This window comes from Henckelia pumila, chromosome 4 (genome assembly GCF_033568475.1).
Source record: "Henckelia pumila isolate YLH828 chromosome 4, ASM3356847v2, whole genome shotgun sequence".
Lineage (NCBI taxonomy): Eukaryota > Viridiplantae > Streptophyta > Magnoliopsida > Lamiales > Gesneriaceae > Henckelia > Henckelia pumila.
In genome coordinates, this window is record NC_133123.1 from 93,799,803 (window position 1) to 93,822,636 (window position 22,834).

Consider the following 22,834-nt stretch of genomic DNA (forward strand, 5'->3'; position numbering starts at 1 on the left):
TGTCCCAAGACTGATGCAGAGATAGAGAATATGACACATGTACCATATGCGTCAGCTATAGGTAGTATCATGTATGGGATGATATCTACCAGACCGGATGTAGCATTTGCTCTGAGTGTCATGAGCAGATATCAGGCTAATCCTGGTCAAATGCATTGGAAAGCCGTGAAGGACATTCTTAAGTACTTACGAAGGACTAAGAATATGTTCATGGTATATGGAGGACGAGATCTGAAATTGGAAGGCTATACCGACTCTAGCTTCCAAAGTGACGTGGATGACTCGAAGTCAACCTCTGGATTTGTGTTCATGCTCAATGGCGGTGCTGTCTCTTGGAAGAGTTCCAAGCAGGACACCACAGCGGATTCCACCACTGAGGCTGAATACATTGCAGCATCAGCTGCTGCTAAAGAGGCCGTTTGGATGAGGAAGTTCGTCCAAGAGTTGGGCGTCATTCCTGAATTTGTTGGTCCAGTCCAGGTGTACTGTGACAACACGGGTGCCGTTGCTCAAGCAAAGGAACCAAGGTCTCATCAAAGATCCAAACACGTACTGAGGAAATACCACATCATCCGGGAGATTGTGGAAAGAGGAGACATCACTGTCGAACGAGTGGCCTCTGCAGACAATATCGCTGATCCGCTTACTAAGCCCTTGCCAGGACCATTGTTTGACAAACATCGCGAAGCAATGGGTCTACGTAGTATGACTAGTTGGCTATAGGGCAAGTGGGAGATTGTAAGAGTGGGTGCCCAGTGAGCCAACTTGTGGCTATGGGCTTTGATGACTCTTTGTACAAACGATCTTTTGTTTAATGTAATTTACACTTTTATTAATGGCAATGACTTTATCTTTCTTCATATTGTTATATTATGATATACTATTGTTGTTTTGATAAAGACCTTGAATATACTATAGTGTATGTAAGATGTGGTAGAACATGGGGATGTCTATCATGAAATACATCTTATAGTCACTGTATATTCTAAACTGTTCCTAGTCGATTGAGCCATCCGATAATAAGGATAAGGATCGCTCGAGTTTGAAACTAGCATTTGCGATGCGGAGTACCACGTTTCATTGGTAGGGAACATGGAGATGTTCGAAGCATGCAAATGGATATTCATAGGATGAATAATCGAACTACCCTATCCGGACTTTTCCAAGTGGTTATCACTTATCGAGTGGATAAAGTCCGCGGTTTTGGTTGTACACCATTAGTCCTTACTACTTGAAACATCATGGAGACTCTATATGCTAGTACTGTGCTTTGACTCGTTTACCAACTCTATGGGGGTCATCAGGTGTCGGGATTGGGTACAGTTACAACACATATAGGAGTCGATGCATTGTTGTCAAGGATTCACCACATACTTGCGAGTGTGGATATCCTATGCGATCTGAGGAGATATTAGTGTGACGAATCTCTGGCCAGAGTACTTGATGTGATTTAAGAAATGGTTTCTTAGTAGCACATGCGATGTCACTAATTTGATCTTCAAGATGTATTGCATAGTTATCGAATCTTGAGCGACTCTCGATATACCAATGGTTGTTGATTCGATCGGGATATATGGATGAAGGGACCGTACTGTACGCTAACCAAAATCTACTGGTTCTTGTAGGCACTATCAGTGATACCTAGGGAATCATGGGGCGATGTTGCTAGGCGCTTTACCATGATTCGTTGGGCAAGTCGGAAATCGTTGTTCCGAGTCACAAGGAGTTGTGAGCCCACGGCTAGCTGTATCCCTGAACCATTGAGGGTCACACAGTGTAATGGAGTTTTAATCCCCGTTGAGATAGTTAAATTTAAAGAGTTAAATTTAATGAATAAAGAAGTTGGACTTCTTAAATAAGAGTAAGGGAGTAGGATTTCCTAAAATGACATAGGGATGTACATTTTTGGAAACCACTGAATTCGGATTCAGGAAAATTTATCTTGACTTTAAAATGTGCAGAAATGGTTTCTGTGCACATTGGTAAAATCGGTTTATCAATCGGAGTCACGATGAATTTTATATTAATTTCTGAACATGCGGGCTTTGCTTGTCGGGCCTCAACTTATGACACAACAGGTCATAATTTTGAGAGAAAAATTTCGAAACCCTAGCCTCTCTCTCAAATATTTCGGCCGAACACCCTCCCTCTCTCTGTCTGAGAAATTCCGGTCTGTGATTTTGAATTGCAGTCTGGAATAGCGAATCAAATTCGTTTATTCTCTTCGCAGAAAACTTCTGATAGATTTTCTAGTGCAATCTATCAGAGGGATTAAACCTCCATTCGTGGACCTGATTGAAGGAAAGCTTGTTCATCAGTTTAGGGAGATACAAGAAGCGCAGAGAAATCTGTGTGGTGTCCAATAATCTCGCTTCGAGATTGAAGGTAAAATTTAATAATAGTTATTTAATTTTACACACACTTATAATTTAATCGTTAAACGGTTGATACCCACACTATGGAATTGTTCCATAATAAAATTTTTAAACTTCCGCTGCACCGGGTATCAATCGTGATTGATCTGAACGCCAGTTTTCCAACACAAAGAACTTCTGCTGGTACTCCTCGATCGTCATCATCCCCTGTCGAAAACTCAACAACTCACTGGCTTTCGCCTGACGAAGAGCTGGAGGAAAATACAACCTCTGATAAGCAGTACGAAACTCAACCCATGTAGCTGCACCTCTAGCTGCTATGAACGGTGCGGAAGTAGATCTCCAACACTTCCTCGCTATGCCCTCAAGCATAAAGGCAAGAATCTCCATCCTATCCTCAGCCGTGCAACGGAACTCCTGGAAGCACTGTTCATCCTCTCAAGCCAATCCTCCGCCTCTTCAGCTGTCTCACCACCCGTCAAAGGCTTTGGGCTAACCTCCTTAAATCTATGCATGCTCACTCGCCTGCGCTCCTCGGGCTGTCCCCGATGTCTACGATCATCCGGATAGCCCCAACGACCGTCGTCTATGCTACCGTGGCTCTCGTCGTAATCTGCCATCTATTGCACAAGAACAGATAATTACTTAATCCGCTTTACGATATTCCCAGTGCAATGCGTCGATCTGATACCAAAAATGTAGTGACCCAACCTGGATTCACTACCTAATCAGAGTTATAGTAAAAGTGCATGCAATAAAAGCTTAAAGCGTAAAGAGCGGATAATTATAATACAACAAATCCAATCGGCAGAATACAACTGATGCTATCACAAGTGTATAAATACTATTATACAACCAAATCGAAGGTTCAGGGTAAATAAATCCCTACCCTCTACAACCCCGCACCCCCCCAAAGCTCAATCCTGCTGAGAGCCGTCTGGATCGTCCAGCCTCAAACCTGCCCCTACACAAGGTACACAATACCCAAATACAGGGGCGTGAGCTAGAACGCTCAATACGAAGAAATGATATAAATACAAATATGCGCACACAGATGATTTAAAACTCAAGTGGAAACACTTGCTCATGGCGCCGATAATATACAGTACTGGCTAGAGAGCTACTCCGCGGGGTACTCGTATACTCCATATCAGGGCTGAGCCAACCCCATCCTGACCCAAATCCAAAATAGGATACAAGTCCCATATGGAAACTGTCATACCTGACTCGAGTCCAAAATGAGATCATCGTTCCCTATGGAGACTGTCAATGAATCACATTTTTTCGGATGCAGTCACACGTAAAATCATGTATGTGCAAAGACGGTAAAACATGCTAAAACATGATAAAACATATAGCACATACTCATGCAACATATAAGCAAATATATCATGCCGGCTATCTCGGTCAGTACTTACGTACCTCTAACACTGCTGGACAACCTAGCTCCACTGGCCTATACTCCAAGCCTACTAGTCCAGTCTACTGCTACTACAATGCAAATATCTATGCATCAACAATAAAGCTCTAAAAGCCTTAACTAAGCTATTGCATACTCCTAAATATTTTTAGGATGCCAAAGCTATACCTGCGTCCGTCTTTAGCCCTTTGCTATCGATAGCCTCAAAACTAGGCCATAGCTCCGCGATGACGTCTAGATCACTAAGCCACTTCCGAATTCCCCGTAGGACGCCTAGATCTCTCTAGATCTGAGTTAAAAGGCTTAGGAATCAGAGAGAAGAGAGGAAATTGGTGCGAGAAAATGAATTCTCGGACCCTTTATTTATAGGCAATTTTCGGAGCCTCCGAACCTGGTTCGGATCGTCCGAACTCGATCGGAACCTCCGATCGCACCTTCGGAGCGTCCGATCGCTCAATATTACGTCAGCCATGATGTCACCTTGCTGACATAAGCGATGACATGTGCCCTGGTCCAGATCGGAGATTCCGATCTTGCCGACGGAGCGTCCGATCTCGATCGGAGCCTCCGATCCTGGCACAGAGCTTTCGATGGATCCTCCGAACTCCTCTTCGGATCGTCCGATCCTGCTGAACCAATTCAACTAATTCGAGTGCTCTGAATCCATTTCTGAAGTCCGTTATCCCAACAGGAACTTACTTAATCATGTTTTTACTTAATCTAAACATGATCACGTAATTAATTACTCATTAATCACTAATTAGAAATGCGGGTTACTACAGGAATAGCACACTCAACAAAGAAAAAACTATGTAGCGACATTCTCAAATCCATATACTCCTTATACAAAATATTGTTTTTAATAGAGATATTTTATTGATTATTACCAGTAAATAAATGAGTCAATTACCTCAACATATTCACTTGTGTAAGGGACAGTGAAATGAGCAGGGGTCCAACAAGTTCCATCCATATAATCCTTATAAGCAACCTCATCTCCCTTCAACGGTGAAGCAGCCTTTACAGAAGCTGTGTATATAAGCCTCCTCATTGTTCTCGATCAAACACACAAACTCACAAATCTCCTCATCAGCAAGATGAAGAAAAGAAAGGATTCCATAAAAACACATAAAATCAACTCTATTATTATAATCAATACCCAAGTCAAACGCTTGAAACTAAGAATTGAAACAAGGATTTAAACAACTCGAAAATTTCCTGTAGTGACCCTTACCTAGATCAACTACTAAACAGAACTTAGGCATGCAATTAACTTTAATTAAATGGATATCAGAATAAAACTGCGGAAATCATAAACATTATACAATCCCAAGTAAAGGAATCTGTAAATACCTAAATATTATACAACCAGATCGAATAGCTGAATCAATCTAATAACAACAGAATAAACCTAGGCGAAGCTCCAGCTGGCCAACAACTGCCTAGCCCCTCCTGGATCCACCTGCCTCATCCAATCGCAAACTTGTCCCATGAAATAGGGTGTCCAAAAATACAGAGTACGAGACGTGAGCATAAAACGCTCAGTACGAGAGTATGAGTATACATGAATGCAAAGTCAACTCCCTAAAAACTCGAGGTCAAGGATCAGATAACAGAGACAGACCGGGCCCTGGTATGTAGCACGATGTGTCGTCGCTTCAGGAGATGGCTCCCATACCATAATACAAGTGGATATACCGGACCCAAATCGATGGAATTCCAACCACTAACAGGATAGGGAAAAACCCTACTAGCAGACATCTCGAAGGAGATAGCTTAGTATGCAAATGAATGCAGCATAATCAATGACATATAAATCATGCAGTCACATAATACATGCATACTCAGTCAGGATATCTCAAACAGTACTTCCGTACCTCAAATCAGTGCAAGCTCTACCAAATCTAGGTCCACGCCTATAGTCTGCTCTACACTGCCAAATGATACTACTATCATTAAAGTTTTCTAAAAGCCTTAACTAAGCTATTGCATAATCCTAAATATTTATAGGAAGCAAAAGCTATACCTTCGTCTGTCGTTAGCCCTTTGATGTCGATGCCTCCAGAACTTGGGCACAACACCGCTACGACTATCGAACGCCTCGATGACTCCCGGGTCAAGCCTAGGAAGGCTAGAACAACTTGAATATGACTAGAGTAGAGAGGAAATCCGGAATTGGCAATTGAAAATGAATTCTCGGCCTTCTATTTATAGACAACGATCGGAGCCTCCGATCCTCGATCGGAACTTCCGAACCTCGATCGGAACGTCCGATCCTGCCATCGGAGCTTCCGAAGATCCTGATCTGCCATATGTCAAAATATCACATGTTGACTTCGGATAGGGGTGATCGGAGCTTCCGATCTTGCCACACGTCATGCCTGACGTAATACCATCGGAGCTTCTGATCCTGTTCGGAGCTTCCGAACTCTTCCCAAGTAATTATGATTAATTCCTTAATTACTGATTTTAGTTACGGGCTACTACATTCTCCCCCACTTAAGATATTTCGTCCTCGAAAACAGATCTTAAGTACTGAATGTAATACAGAAATCAGAAACATTCTTTATTCAAATCAAACGTTTACAGAGTTTGCAACTGAAAACAACTTAAAGAATGAAATCAAAACAACTCAGGATGGTCTTTATGCATCCTGTCCTCAAGCTCCCAAGTAGCTTCTTCAGTGCCTCGGTGCTACCACTGAACTAAAACCAGAGGAATGACTTTGTTCCGCAAAAACTTATCCTTATAATCCAGGATACAAATAGGTTTCTCAACATAAGTCAAATCCTTGCTTACCTGAACCTCAGACCGCTGCAGAATATGAGACTCATCCGCCACATACCGTCGCAACAGAGATACGTGGAACACGTCGTGAATACTGGAAAGATGCGGTGGCAAGGCTAGTCGATAAGCCAAATCACCAATGCTCTCCAAGATCTCAAACGGTCCGATAAACCTGGGAGACAACTTGCCCTTAAGGCCAAATCTGAGAATCTTGCGGAAAGGTGACACTCTCAGAAACACTTTCTCCCCGACATCGAAGTGCAAAGGCCTACGCTTGGTATTAGCATAGCTGGCCTGACGATCCTGTGCAGTCTTAATCCGTTTCTTGGTCTGATCAACAATGTCTATTGCCTGCTGGATAAACTCCGGTCCCTCAGCCTGTCTCTCCCCCACCTCTTCTCAGAAGAGTGGAGTACGACAACGCCTCGAAAGGTGCCATCCCAATACTAGTATGATAGCTGTTGTTGTACGCGAACTCGATCAATGGCAAGTGATCCTGCCACGCTGAACCAAAATCCATGACGCACGCTCTAAGCATATCCTCCAAAGTACGGATAGTGCGCTCTGACTGACCATCAGTCTCCGGATGATAGGCAGTACTCAAACTGAGAGTAGTACCCATCGCACGCTGAACACTCCCCCAGAATCTAGAAGTAAACCTGGGGTCCCGATCGCTGACAATGCTCACAGGCACTCCATGAAGTCGAACGATCTCCTGAATGTACAACCGAGCCATACGATCCACATTGTTCTCCCGGCTATAGGCAATGAAAAGCGCTGACTTTGTGAGTCGGTCCACCACAACCCAGATAGCATCACAGTTCCTCGGGGATACCGGCAAATGGGTCACAAAGTCCATTGTGATAAACTCCCATTTCCATTCAGGAATAGGCAGACTGTGAAGTAATCCTCCAGGTCGTCGATGCTCTGCTTTGGCCTGTTGACACACCAAACATCTCGAAACAAACTGATAAACACTGCATTTCATTCCCTTCCACCAGAAACGAGTACGTAGGTCCTTGTACATCTTGTTGCTCCCAAGATGAATACTCAACTTAGTGCGATGTGCCTGAGACAAAATCTCCTCTCGCAACTCTTCATCCTGCGGAATCACAAGCCTACCAGACAAACACAGAAAACCATCTGACTGATAATGAAATCCAGACGAGCTACCCTCGTTAGCTAGACGAGCTAAACGTTGAGTCTTTGAATCAGACATTTGAGCTTCTCGAATCCGCGAATACAAAGCTGGCTCAGATAATATCGCAAACATCTGGATACTCTGCATACATTTCTTATGCTTGAAGGTATATCCCGAAGTACAACAGTCACTGATTGCACTAGACATCGAACAAGTCTGAAGTGCGGATAGTCGCACTTTTCGACTCAAAGCATCAGCGGTGAGATTAGCAGCTCCCGGATGGTACTTAATCCAGGGTCACCATCTTCTGCTCCTCGGTGCAGTGAAAAGTCTGAAAAGTCGTCTCCATGCGGTCTAACCAGTTCTCCGCATCCTCCGGAGACTCACATCCAACCAAGGGCTTAGGACTCATAGCTAAGAATCGACGCACAGTGAAACGCTCGTCGTCATGATGACGATGACGCCGTTCTCGATGACGCTCTCGGTCGGCATCGCCCCAATGACCGCCTCCACTTCCGTGGCTACTCTCATCATCGTAGTTTGCCATCTACAAAAATACCTCATGATGAGACTAAATCCCAAGAATAATTTGCATGCTCTGATACCATAAATGTAGTGACCCTTACCTGGATCACCTACTAAACAGAACTTAGGCATGCAGTTAACTTTAATTAAACAGATATCAGAATAAAACTGCGGAAACCATAAACATTATACAATCCCAAGTAAAGGAATCTGTGAATACCCAAATATTATACAACCAGATCGAATAGCTGAATCAATCTAATAACAACAAAATAAACCTAGGCGAAGCTCCAGCTGGCCAACAACTGCCTAGCCCCTCCTGGATCCACCCGCCTCATCCAATCGCAAACCTGCCCTATGGAATAGGGTGTCCAGAAATACAGAGTACGAGATGTGAGCATAAAATGCTCAGTACGAGAGTATGAGTATACATGCATTCAAAGTGAACTCCCTAAAAACTCGAGGTCAAGGATCAGATAACAAAGACAGACCGGGCCCTGGTATGTAGCACGCTGTGCCATCGCTTCAGGAGGTGGCTCCCATACCATAATACAAGTGGATATGCCGGACCCAAATCGGTGGAATTCCAACCACTAACAGGATAAGAAAAATCCCTACTAACAGACATCTCGAAGGAGATAGCTCAGTATGCAAATGAATGCAGCATAATCAATGACATATAAGCTGTAAGAGTGGGTGCCCAGTGAGCCAACTGTGTGGCTATGGGCTTTGTTGACTCTTTGTATAAACAATCTTTTGTTTAATATTATTTACACTTTTATGGCAATGACTTTATATTACTTCATATTGTTATATTGTGATATACTATTGTTGTTTTGATAAAGACCTTGAATATACTATAGTGTATGTAAGATGTGGTAGAACATGGAGATGTCTATCATGAAATACATCTTATAGTCACTGTATATTCTAAAACCGTTCCTAGTCGATTGAGCCGTCCGATAATAAGGATAAGGATCGCTCGAGTTTGAGACTAGCATTTGCGATGCGGAGTACCACGTTTCATTGGTAGGGAACATGGAGATGTTCGAAGCATGCAAATGGATATTCATAGGATGAATAGTCGAACTACCCTATCCGGACTTTCCAAGTGGTTATCACTTATCGAGTGGATAAAGTCCGCGGTTTTGGTTGTACACCATTAGTCCTTACGACTTGAAACATCATGGAGACTCTATATGCTAGTACTGTGCTTTGACTCGTTTACCGACTCTGAGGGGGTCATCAGGTGTCGAGATTGGGTACAGTTACGACACATATAGGAGTCAATGCATTGTTGTCAAGGATTCACCACATACTTGCGAGTGTGGATATCCTATGCGATCTGAGGAGATATTAGTGTGACAAATCTCTGGCCAGAGTACTTGATGTGATTTAAGAAATGGTTTCTTAGTAGCACATGCGATGTCACTAATTTGATCTTCAAGATGCATTGCATAGTTATCGAATCTTGAGCGACTCTCGATATACCAATGGTTGTTGATTCGATCGGGATATATGGATGAAGGGACCGTACTGTACGCTAACCAAAATCTACTGGTTCTTGTAGGCACTATCAGTGATACCTAGGGAATCATGGGGCGATGTTGCTAGGCGCTTTACCATGATTCGTTGGGCAAGTCGGAAAGTGTTGTTCCGAGTCACAAGGAGTTGTGAGCCCACGGCTAGCTGTATCCCTGAACCATTGAGGGTCACACAGTGTAATGGAGTTTTAATCCCCGTTGAGATAGTTAAATTTAAAGAGTTAAATTTAATGAACTAAGGAGTTGGACTTCTTAAATAAGAGTAAGGGAGTAGGATTTCCTAAAATGACATAGGGATGGACATTTTTTGAAACCACTGAATTCGGATTCAGGAAAATTTATTTTGACTTTAAAACGTGCAGAAATGGTTTCTGTGCACATTGGTGAAATCGTTTCATCAATCGGAGTCACGATGAATTTTATATTAATTTCTGAACGAGCGGGCTTTGCTTGTCGGGCCCCAGCTTATGACTAATGGGCCCTAAGGTGTTAGTGGCCTGCATTATAAATAAGTTATTTCAGTACAGAAATTACACACAACAGGTCATTATTTTGAGAGCAATTTTCGAAAACCCTAGCCTCTCAAAACGTTTTTGGCCGCGCCCCTCCCTACTCTGTCAGAGAAAATTCCGGTCTGTGATTTTGAATCGCAGTAAGGAATAACGAATCAAATTCGTGTATTCTCTTCGCAGAAAACTTCTGATAGATTTTCTAGTGCAATCTATCAGAGGGATTAAACCTCTGTTCGTGGACCTGATTGAAGGCGTTCATCGGTTCCAGGGAGAGACAACAAGAGCAGAATTGTTCTGTTGGTGTCCATTAATCTCGTTGCGAGATTTGAGGTAAAATTTATTTAATTGTTATTTAAATTTTACACACACATAATTCAATCGATGAACGGTTGATACCCATACCATGGAAACGTTCCATGAAAAAATTTTTAAACTTCCGCTGCACCGGGTATCAATCGTAATTGGTCTGGGAACTCGCCAGTTTTCCAACAGTGGTATCAGAGCCAGGTTGCTCAGATCAATCGATTGAATTAATCAATTGTACAAAATTTTTGAGTCTCGGTTTTTGAAACAAAATAAATATTTTAAATAAAAAAAAAAATATTTTTCGGGGCAAAACCCGGGCAGCGATTGGATCGCTGCCCGGTGGGGCAGCAATTGTTGCTGCCCCGGGCGGCGCACGGCGCCGCCCAAAGGGGGCGCACGGCGCCGCCCAAGGCGGCGACCGTCGCCGCCCAGGGCGGCGCACGGCGCCGCCCAGGGCAGCGCTGGGCGCTGCGCAGGGCAGCGCTCGGCGCTGCCCAGGGGCGGCGCTCGGCGCCGCCCAGGGCGGCGCTCGGCGCCAGGCGCTGCCCTAAGGGGGCAGCCGGGCTGCCCCCGGCCCGCTCCCCGGGTGCGGGCCGGCCCGGGAGTGTCCCGGGCGGCCCGCGGGAAAAAATTATATTTTTATTAATTTTAATATTTAAAATTTTATTTTTGGTCCGGTCAAAAATTGTTTTTGATTGGTTCACGAGATTTCGGATCGAATTGTTCGAGTCCGTAAATTTTAAAATTGATTTTGGATAAATTTGAATTTTTGGAAAATTTTAATATTTTATCCGTAAATTGAATTTTGAAATCAATTATTTTGGTACAATTGATGATAAGATATGATCTTATGATATATTAGATAAAATATGATTTTATTTGTAAAATTGGATTTTATAGATAAAATATGATTTTATTTGATATGGAGATAAAATATGATTTTATATGTGAAATGTGATTTTATATATAAAATATGATTTTATCTTGTTTAAATTTGAATTGCCACAGCATGTTATCCAATAAATTAATTTTGAATTAAATGTTATTGGATAAGGATGATCGATTGCCATGACCAATTTTGTAGGTGTATGTTAGGAATTTACATTTTCTCTTTATTGTTGTTGGTTTTATTAATGGGCCTGGTTTATGGCCCGATATGAATGTCATATGTAATAAAAGTGGGCTTGGTTTATAGCCCGTTCCCACCCCCTAAAAATGTATCCCCTACTTGTCATTGTTATTTATTGTAAATACATTAGATTTAGTGGGAGATCAAGATTTGAAGATGGTGGGCCCAGCAGACAATGAAGACTGAAGAAATGTAAATTGGAAGCATATGTAATAGGATTGCATTTGCATACTGCATATTACCTAGGATTGGACTAAGACCCGTGATTGGCAACCACGGGTCAATTAGAAATGGAATCGATCATCCTATATAATATGTGATATTATGATTGTATGCATGTTTAGACATAAATTGCGTGAATCCGGCAATGCATGCAATAAATTAAATATGATGAGACAAATATTTTTATAAATAAAATCCCTCATTTTAAATATGATTTAAAATTTATATCAAGATAAATAAAGGAAATTTAAATATTGTTTAAATGTTCCTACCTTCCATCAACGGTCAATGTATGTGATGCTACCCGCGGATACGGTCCGGCTCATATTATTGGGGGGGCCCGTCCGTCGGAAAGCTGTACATTGGATCGACAAATGTTGTAAGTTGGGTGGAACTCCCATGGGATCGGCTCATATTATTGGGGGATCCACATGGCGACCGTCCATCACAACTTAATATTGATGGGTCATCTTGACATGTCACTTTAAACGGCGTCATATTATTGGGCCCTTATTGGACATGAGGTAAATACATGGGGGTTGCTTTGGAAGCAATTGGGCTCTACCTTTTGAGAATTATGGTTGGCTGATATTATTCGGGACCATAAGTTTGTCAATTGGACTCCATGTTCTCACTAAGGAAAAAGTTTCCCGTTTTCACTAGAGGGTGGTGAAATCGTTAAAATAGTGGGAGTGAGATTCATAAAATAAAATTCGCCAATTTTATGTCTTAGTAAATTATTTAAACAATCATCGATAATTGTCTGTTTTTCTCAGTAATCCACATGTTTCTGTTCTCCAACAAAACAAACTTATTGGCGCAAACAAACACAGAATGATTCCATAAGTTAAGATTGTCCTAAGTTCGGAAAAGATTTTCTAAGTGTTAGAAAAGGCTTCTCCGAAAACAGCCCCGGCTGATGTAACTAGAGAAATGGTTGGACCATGATCTCAAGGCAAAATGTTACATACAAAATTGGACAAGTCTAAACAAGTTTGCCATCACTGCAAGAAACCCGGTTATTGGAAACGTAACTGCAAGGAATACCTCGAGCAGTTGCGAACTGCAAAGGGTATGTTATACATTAAAATAAATATTTTTAATACTACTTCTTGGGTATTGGATACCAGATGTAGATCTCATATTTGCAATGAGTTGCAAATGATGATAAGAAGTAATAGGCTAAGGATGGGTGAGACCCAGTCAAGGCTCGGGAATGGTTCCAGAGTTAAATCCATAGCTATGGGAAATATTTATTTAAATTTTGCAGAACGGTTTTAAATTATTGTTAAGAGATGTTTTATTTGTGCCAGATTTAATTAAAAACATTATTTCTATTTCTATGCTTGATAGAGATGGTTATTCTTGTAATTTTGTGAATGGGATTTGCAATATTTACAAGAATGAATGTTTAATTGGAAATGGACAACTTGAAAACGATCTATACAATCTAAAACTAAAAGACGTTCCAGTAAATTGTATTGACAAACCGGCGACAACAAACAAAAGGAAAATCGATAGTCAAAACCCGGCAAACCTTTGGCACGCTAGACTAGGTCATATTTCCTCAAGGAGGATGAACAAGCTAGTGGGAGAGGGCATGTTTGATATGTCTGATATTAACTCTCTACATACTTGTGAATCCTGCCTAAAAGGGAAAATGACTAAATCTCCTTTTAAGGGGAAGCCTGAACGTAGTCAAAATCTGTTGGATTTGATCCATACAGATGTTTGTGGTCCATTTAGAGTAGGGACTCAACATGGCCACACCTACTTCATTACCTTTACTGATGATTATTCTAGGTATGGGTATTTATATTTAATGAAATATAAGTCTGAAGCATTTGAAAAGTTCAAAGAATTCAAGGCTGAAGTAGAAAACAAGCTAGGTAAAAGTATTAAAGCACTTCGATCGGATCGAGGTGGAGAATACTTGAGTACCGAGTTTTTGGACTATCTAAAAGAGAATGGGATTCTCTCTCAGTGGACTCCTCCTATGACACCACAGCTTAATGGTGTATCGGAGCGTCGTAATCGAACTTTGTTGGACATGGTTCGATCCATGATGAGCTTCACTGAGCTTCCACCTTCGTTTTGGGGCTATGCGCTTGAAACGGCGGTATTGTTGTTGAATAACGTCCACACTAAAGCAGTGGACAAAACACCATACGAGTTATGGAATGGCAAAGCTCCTAAGTATTCATACTTGAGGATTTGGGGATGTCCTGCTTACGTGAAGCGGACAGTGGGAGATAAGTTGGATAGTCGATCCAGCTTGTGTTATTTTGTGGGGTATCCGAAGAATTCAATCGGATATTATTTCTATTATCCTGCTGAAACAAAGGTGTTTGTTTCACGGAATGCCACCTTCTTGGAGAAGGAGTTCTTATTGGATAAGAAAGGCGAGATGATGGAACTCGAAGAAGTTCGAGAAGAACCCGAAATACAAAATAACGATCCCACACCTCAGGAACCATTGCTGGACACGCCTGCACCTAGAAGATCCGAGAGGACTTCTAGACCTCCAGTTCGATATGGTCTTCTTCTTGAAGAGGGTCAAGATGAACCCGACATTGGATGTGATCCAAGAAGCTTCAAGGAAGCAATTTCTGATGCGGATTCGAATTTATGGCTTGAAGCTATGCAGTCAGAATTGGATTCGATGCATACTAACCAAGTCTGGTCTTTAGTGGATCCTCCCGATGGAATTGTTCCAATAGGGTGTAAATGGATCTACAAAAGAAAGCTTGGGCCTGATGGTAAGATATTGACTTACAAGGCGCGATTGGTGGCGAAAGGTTATACTCAAAGGCAAGGAGTTGACTATGATGAAACCTTTTCACCAGTCGCAATGTTCAAGTCCATAAGAATCCTAATTGCCATAGCTGCATGGTATGACTATGAGATATGGCAGATGGATGTGAAGACTGCTTTTCTTAAAGGAGACATTAAGGAAGAAATCTATATGAAGCAGCCTGAGGGGTTCACATCCATGGGAAGCGAGCATAAGGTATGCAAGCTTCAGAGATCAATTTATGGTCTAAAACAAGCATCAAGAAGTTGGAACCATAAATTTGATGAAACAATTAAAGATTTTGGTTTCATCAAGAACCCGGAGGAACCTTGCGTGTACAAGAAAGTAGTTAAGGATGCGGTGACATTCTTAGTACTTTATGTTGATGACATCCTACTCATTGGGAATGATGTAGGGATGTTGCAGTCAACAAAGATATGGTTATCAGGTAGATTTTCGATGAAGGATTTGGGTGAGGCATCCTACATTCTTGGGATACAGATCTATAGGGATAGATCTAAGAGAATGATAGGACTCACTCAATCAACCTACATCGATACCATATTGAAACGGTTTTCAATGGATGGGTCCAAGAGAGGACATCTACCCATGTGTCATGGAGTTTCTCTATCCAAGTCTATGTGTCCCAAGACTGATGCAGAGATAGAGAATATGACACATGTACCATATGCGTCAGCTATAGGTAGTATCATGTATGGGATGATATCTACCAGACCGGATGTAGCATTTGCTCTGAGTGTCACGAGCAGATATCAGTCTAATCCTGGTCAGATGCATTGGAAAGCCGTGAAGGACATTCTTAAGTACTTGCGAAGGACTAAGAATATGTTCATGGTTTATGGAGGACGAGAACTCAAACTGGAAGGCTATACCGACTCTAGCTTCCAAAGTGATGTGGATGACTCGAAGTCAACCTCTGGATTTGTGTTCATGCTCAATGGCGGTGCTGTCTCTTGGAAGAGTTCCAAGCAGGACACCACAGCGGATTCCACCACTGAGGCTGAATACATTGCAGCATCAGCTGCTGCTAAAGAGGCCGTTTGGATGAGGAATTTCGTCCAAGAGTTGGGCGTCATTCCTGAATTTGTTGGTCCAGTCCCGGTGTACTGCGACAACACGGGTGCCGTTGCTCAAGCAAAGGAACCAAGGTCTCATCAAAGATCCAAACACGTACTGAGGAAATACCACATAATCCGGGAGATTGTGGAAAGAGGAGACATCAGTGTCGAACGAGTGGCCTCTGCAGACAATATCGCTGATCCACTTACTAAGCCTTTGCCAGGACCATTGTTTGACAAACATCGCGAAGCAATGGGTCTACGTAGTATGACTAGTTGGCTATAGGGCAAGTGGGAGATTGTAAGAGTGGGTGCCCAGTGAGCCAACTGTGTGGCTATGGGCTTTGTTGACTCTTTGTATAAACAATCTTTTGTTTAATATTATTTACACTTTTATGGCAATGACTTTATATTACTTCATATTGTTATATTGTGATATACTATTGTTGTTTTGATAAAGACCTTGAATATACTATAGTGTATGTAAGATGTGGTAGAACATGGAGATGTCTATCATGAAATACATCTTATAGTCACTGTATATTCTAAAACCGTTCCTAGTCGATTGAGCCGTCCGATAATAAGGATAAGGATCGCTCGAGTTTGAGACTAGCATTTGCGATGCGGAGTACCACGTTTCATTGGTAGGGAACATGGAGATGTTCGAAGCATGCAAATGGATATTCATAGGATGAATAGTCGAACTACCCTATCCGGACTTTCCAAGTGGTTATCACTTATCGAGTGGATAAAGTCCGCGGTTTTGGTTGTACACCATTAGTCCTTACGACTTGAAACATCATGGAGACTCTATATGCTAGTACTGTGCTTTGACTCGTTTACCGACTCTGAGGGGGTCATCAGGTGTCGAGATTGGGTACAGTTACGACACATATAGGAGTCAATGCATTGTTGTCAAGGATTCACCACATACTTGCGAGTGTGGATATCCTATGCGATCTGAGGAGATATTAGTGTGACAAATCTCTGGCCAGAGTACTTGATGTGATTTAAGAAATGGTTTCTTAGTAGCACATGCGATGTCACTAATTTGATCTTCAAGATGCATTGCATAGTTATCGAATCTTGAGCGACTCTCGATATACCAATGGTTGTTGATTCGATCGGGATATATGGATGAAGGGACCGTACTGTACGCTAACCAAAATCTACTGGTTCTTGTAGGCACTATCAGTGATACCTAGGGAATCATGGGGCGATGTTGCTAGGCGCTTTACCATGATTCGTTGGGCAAGTCGGAAAGTGTTGTTCCGAGTCACAAGGAGTTGTGAGCCCACGGCTAGCTGTATCCCTGAACCATTGAGGGTCACACAGTGTAATGGAGTTTTAATCCCCGTTGAGATAGTTAAATTTAAAGAGTTAAATTTAATGAACTAAGGAGTTGGACTTCTTAAATAAGAGTAAGGGAGTAGGATTTCCTAAAATGACATAGGGATGGACATTTTTTGAAACCACTGAATTCGGATTCAGGAAAATTTATTTTGACTTTAAAACGTGCAGAAATGGTTTCTGTGCACATTGGTGAAATCGTTTCATCAATCGGAGTCACTATGAATTTTATATTAATTTCTGAACGAGCGGGCTTTGCTTGTCGGGCCCCAGCTTATGACTAATGGGCCCTAAGGTGTTAGTGGCCTGCATTATAAATAAGTTATTTCAGTACAGAAATTACACACAACAGGTCATTATTTTGAGAGCAATTTTCGAAAACCCTAGCCTCTCAAAACGTTTTTGGCCGCGCCCCTCCCTACTCTGTCAGAGAAAATTCCGGTCTGTGATTTTGAATCGCAGTAAGGAATAACGAATCAAATTCGTGTATTCTCTTCGCAGAAAACTTCTGATAGATTTTCTAGTGCAATCTATCAGAGGGATTAAACCTCTGTTCGTGGACCTGATTGAAGGCGTTCATCGGTTCCAGGGAGAGACAACAAGAGCAGAATTGTTCTGTTGGTGTCCATTAATCTCGTTGCGAGATTTGAGGTAAAATTTATTTAATTGTTATTTAAATTTTACACACACATAATTCAATCGATGAACGGTTGATACCCATACCATGGAAACGTTCCATGAAAAAATTTTTAAACTTCCGCTGCACCGGGTATCAATCGTAATTGGTCTGGGAACTCGCCAGTTTTCCAACATAAGCCATGCAGTTACATAATACATGCATACTCAGTCAGGATATCTCGAACAGTACTTCCGTACCTCAAATCAGTGCAAGCTCTACCAACTCTAGGTCCACGCCTATAGTCCGCTCTACACTGCCAAATGATACTACTATCATTAAAGTGCTCTAAAAGCCTTAACTAAGCTATTGCATACTCCTAAATATTTATAGGAAGCAAAAGCTATACCTTCGTCCGTCGTTAGCCCTTTGATGTCGATGCCTCCAGAACTTGGGCACAACTCCGCTACGACTATCGAACGCCTCGACGACTCCCAGGTCAAGCCTAGGAAGGCTAGAACAACTCGAATATGACTAGAGTAGAGAGAAAATCCGGAATTGGCAATTGAAAATGAATTCTCGGCCTTCTATTTATAGACAACGATCGGAGCCTCCGATCCTCGATCGGAACTTCCGAACCTCGTTCAGAACGTCCGATCCTGCCATCAGAGCTTCCGAAGATCCTAATCTGCCACGTGTCAAAATATCACTTGTTGACTTCGGATAGGGGTGATCGGAGCTTCCGATCCTGATCGGAGCTTCTGATCTTGCCACACGTCATGCCTGACGTAATACCATCGGAGCTTCCGATCCTGCATCGGAGCTTCCGAACTCACCTTCGGAGCTTCCGAACTCTTCCCAAGTAATTATGATTAATTTCTTAATTACTGATTTTGGTTACGGGCTACTACATTTCCACTTACATTTCCAACCCTTGCTATGCTGCAAAAATTTAACGAATTCATTGCACCTGCAGAAATTAAAAAAAAAAAGAAGAAAAGTTAAGCATGCTAGTGTGTGAAAATGGCTACGGTAGAAAAAAAGAAATAAAACCCATTTAAACCAATCATTTACACAAATCTCCAAGCCACACAAAACAAAATATATACATGTAGATCCATTCAATAATATTATTTCATCTCAATTAAATATGTAATTCTCACGGCTTATCATGTTATCCATCAATACATAATCTTAACCCATTAAAAAAAATCATTTACACATACAAAAAAATTTCAATTTTAATATATTCTCATCTACCGTGTGTCACACTGTACCAACAATTTTTCCACTCACAAATAAATGTCAAGCTATCACTTTCACTCCCCGACTCCACAAATGAATGGGCCAAAATGGAAATCAAGAAAGTAGTAATAATTTCCCATGCTCATTAATTACATATATAAATATATAATTGTAAAAAAAAGTAGATTAAAATATGAAAGAAAATGATAAATCACAGCCGACACGGTCAGCTTTCTTGTCTTTATTACGGAATATTTAAGTAATTAAACCACCGTCGTGTACTTACGCACTTTCTAACTTTTTCTGGAATGTAACCAACTGGAGAAAAAATGGTTCCGTTACCCATTAAATTAAATTAAAACTTAAAAATTAATCACTAATCCCATTATTAATTACAACCTTAATTGCATGGTATAAAAAAAATAGAATGAACCTGTGAATTATCGATGGTCTGAGATATTGCAAGAGTGAGCTTGGAGGTGACATAATTGTGCCTAAGAGTGTAAGTTCTGGAAAGCTTTCCGGGGTGTTTCTTCTCGTCCACTCCTACGAACAAAACTTTCAGCTTCGATGCTTCAAATATAGCTGGCCCAAATAATCTCGCGACCTGGAGATATATTAAAAATAAAATATGTTTTGAAGAAAATTACCGGGACAGTGGATTGATTTTTCTTGGTGGAACATCTCCTACACAAACCGTAATAAAAGAGCATAGACTGTGACACATAAGATAAAATAAAACCAGTAGAACAAAGATGAAGAAGGCTATATTTACTTTCATATTCCTAAAAAAGGTGCTTATTTAGTTGTTTTTCTTGAAGCTTAGATTACTCTGTACTCGAGAGTGCGATTTATATATCCTCAGAAAACACAATATAGTAGTTGAGGGATATTATCCTCTAACTCATAATGCATGATCAAGCAATAATTTAAAAGCAGCCGTAAGACTTACTCGTGTACTGATTCCTTGAACTTCTCTTCACCCAAGAACTGCATTATCATGAAAATCATTTGTTGCTTCGACACAGAGCCAGCAGGTCCTGCCTCCACCTGCTGAAACTGCTCCATGGCCAATCTTCGCCAAGTTTTTAGAAGAAACTAAAGATCCTTTTACACGAAGAACAATAGTTGTTGACCTCCACCGATACAGAACGGTCTCCCGAAACTAAGAAATATCACTAGAAAAACAAGAAATCAAGTTTTGAACAGCCGAATTCAATATTTCAAAATCAAAATCTGAAGATAGGGAAATATTACTTAATTATAAAACCAAAAGAAACATAAAAGTTCTCATCCAGATATACTATCCTCTAGCATGTCTACCATAAAACCGATCAAGGCATACCAATATTTTCTAACTTCTCTACGATAATATCAAGCAAAAACAAAACGCTACCAGAAGGATTTATAACAAGAAGAAGAAAAAGGAAGCTAAACCTTTTAAACCACTGAATCAAAGACTTGGCAACATAAAAATCCTGAGACATAAAAGTCAAATAATGCAAAAAAACCATTTTACCATAACGGTTGGTTTTTCTTCAAAAAAATTAAATAAAATCCACTATGAAAATCAAAGAAAATTAAGGCTTATAATTTTTATACCGAAATCAATCAAAACTCATCAATCAAGAAAAGCATTCTTGAGACTTATGTGATTCATTAGGAAGTTCAAAGAATGTCTATTGTAATATTTCTTTCAATAACATAACATGCATTTGGTAAAAATATTCTTCAGATGTAGACAATAGTTTATTTCTTTGACGCCAAAAGAAATTTAACAATCATATACAATAAGAATATGGGGACAAAAAAAGTTAACCAATAAATTTGCAAAAATACCTTATGAATAAAAACCCAAACTCCACCCCAAACCCCAAATGTCCTATATGCCTACATCGGCCAACCAAGAAAATGAAAAGAATCATAATCACTTCTGAGATTGCTTCATAAAGAACATAAGATGCACACATTGTGTCAGGTAAAACTTGGTAAACATATCAATTAACCAATAATAGGTGATCTGCAAGAAACTTCATACAGAGTTGAGAACGAGTTTCACTCAAAAAATATTTGATATCGCTTCTTGAAACGCTATGATTTACGACAGACTAAATCATGACATGAGCAACCAATCTGAGCATTGAGTTTTTAATGGGACATGCGCATACGACAATTCAGTTTATGGTCCAACAAAAAGCGGTTTTACATAAACATGCTTTTGTCAGATATAATAGAAGGTGAAACATAGAGACCCACGTCCTGATCCATTTGAATATTTGCATCGTCAAGCGTCTTTTCCATGTCCCTCATCAATGCGTGCTTTCTAAGACTGAAGTAATCCCAAATGTACACCTGAGCAAGGAAATTTATTTGACTAAATTTATCATCGTGAGTTTAAGAAAACAAACACATATGAGAATAGGGTAACATAGGACAAGGTCTTACTTGCTTCGAGGTAAGATAAAAAAATCTCACAAGCCCTTTGGTGAATTTTGCCAATCGTTTCCTGCCAGATGAAATTCAGTGTAGCAGATACTAGAAAATAGGCAGCCATGGCAAAAGGTAAATAATAAACTGTCTCATTCCTTTTGGGAGTAGGGAACACATTCGCCATACCTTTTTGCTTATTCTTATGAAAGAACTGACACCTTTTGGCATTTAATGCAACTGAAGCCATATAGGATAAACTTCAACAGACAATTCTGTTTGTGAAAGGCTAGTGCTGATAACTTTTCGCGCCAATACAGGACCACCTCCATACCTAATTTCAACAAATACTTGTATTAAATACCATTTTACTAAACAATCTATAACATAATACAACTCACTAGTAAGTATAGGATGGTAGATATCAAGTTGTATTTTGGTAGGACACACACACATGTAGGCCGTGGTCCAATAATCCATGGTAACATGAAAACTCAATGTTTGCTAGGTTACATCTCAATCATAGGGGCGTTAGGGCCGAAGAAGGGAATCGATGGAGTTTGGAAGAAGGGGATCGATGTAACAACGATAACGAAACATTGAAACCAAAATCAAAAGAGGAAACCCGAATTGAAGTGAAAAAAAAAACAGAAACTGATTTCAGGAAAAAACATAGAAAACTCATCCAAAAAGTACATTAAAAACCCGAATTGATAGGAAAAGAGAAGGATTCATACGATTATTCCATCGGCGAGCAGCTCCAATATGCCAAGATCATATAAAATGAAAATTTTTACTTCACATACTGAAACTTAGATTGCAAGAGTATATTATGTAATGCACCGATTTTATAGTAATTGAGTTTAATCGAGATAAGCAGGGCTTTCAGTAATTAAGAATCGTATTGATATTTGCAGGGGGGTCATTTTGCAAACTTGGAGAAATAAAGGACTGAAATGCAACAGTTTGATTTTTTATATATATTAAGATGCAAGTGGCCAATCATTAGTCATCTCCTTCCTCCCCTACTCCCTCTCTCGATTTCTCTCTCCCCGGAAGCCATGAGAGGCGATTTCCAAACTTTTCTTTCCGTTCGATTCTCCCGATCCGACCGTTAGATTTTCATTCCGAGTTGAGATACACGATCACCGCAACGAGGGCTTCATTTACACGTAAGTTTTGCTACGATCTCTTGAACTTTGATTTTGTTGAGTTGTCAGAATTTGATGATATTGGAGTATGTCGTTCTTGAGCTAGTATAGATCGTGTATTCGAAGTCGGTTTGGAAAAAGAACGAAGTTTGGATTTTATATGATTTTTGAGGCATATTTTCGAAAATGATGATTTTGATTGAGGTTGGAT

At 40.7% G+C, this 22,834-nt stretch overlaps 1 protein-coding gene across 1 annotated transcript; it reads right to left on the reverse strand.

Annotated features, from left to right (window-relative positions):
- Window positions 1–2,875: 2,875 nt before the first annotated feature.
- On the reverse strand, window positions 2,876–21,620 carry LOC140867470 (protein STAY-GREEN homolog, chloroplastic-like). Its single transcript, XM_073272538.1, has 9 exons — window positions 21,491–21,620; window positions 21,302–21,397; window positions 19,998–20,223; window positions 19,696–19,732; window positions 19,479–19,652; window positions 18,210–18,770; window positions 18,061–18,111; window positions 3,265–3,339; window positions 2,876–2,995 (listed from the first exon to the last, which is right to left on the reverse strand). The coding sequence occupies exons 3-6, from the start codon at window positions 20,111–20,113 to the stop codon at window positions 18,762–18,764; spliced, it is 336 nt and encodes a 111-aa protein (XP_073128639.1). The 5' UTR covers window positions 20,114–20,223; window positions 21,302–21,397; window positions 21,491–21,620; the 3' UTR covers window positions 2,876–2,995; window positions 3,265–3,339; window positions 18,061–18,111; window positions 18,210–18,761.
- Between the last annotated feature and the right edge of the window lie 1,214 nt (window positions 21,621–22,834).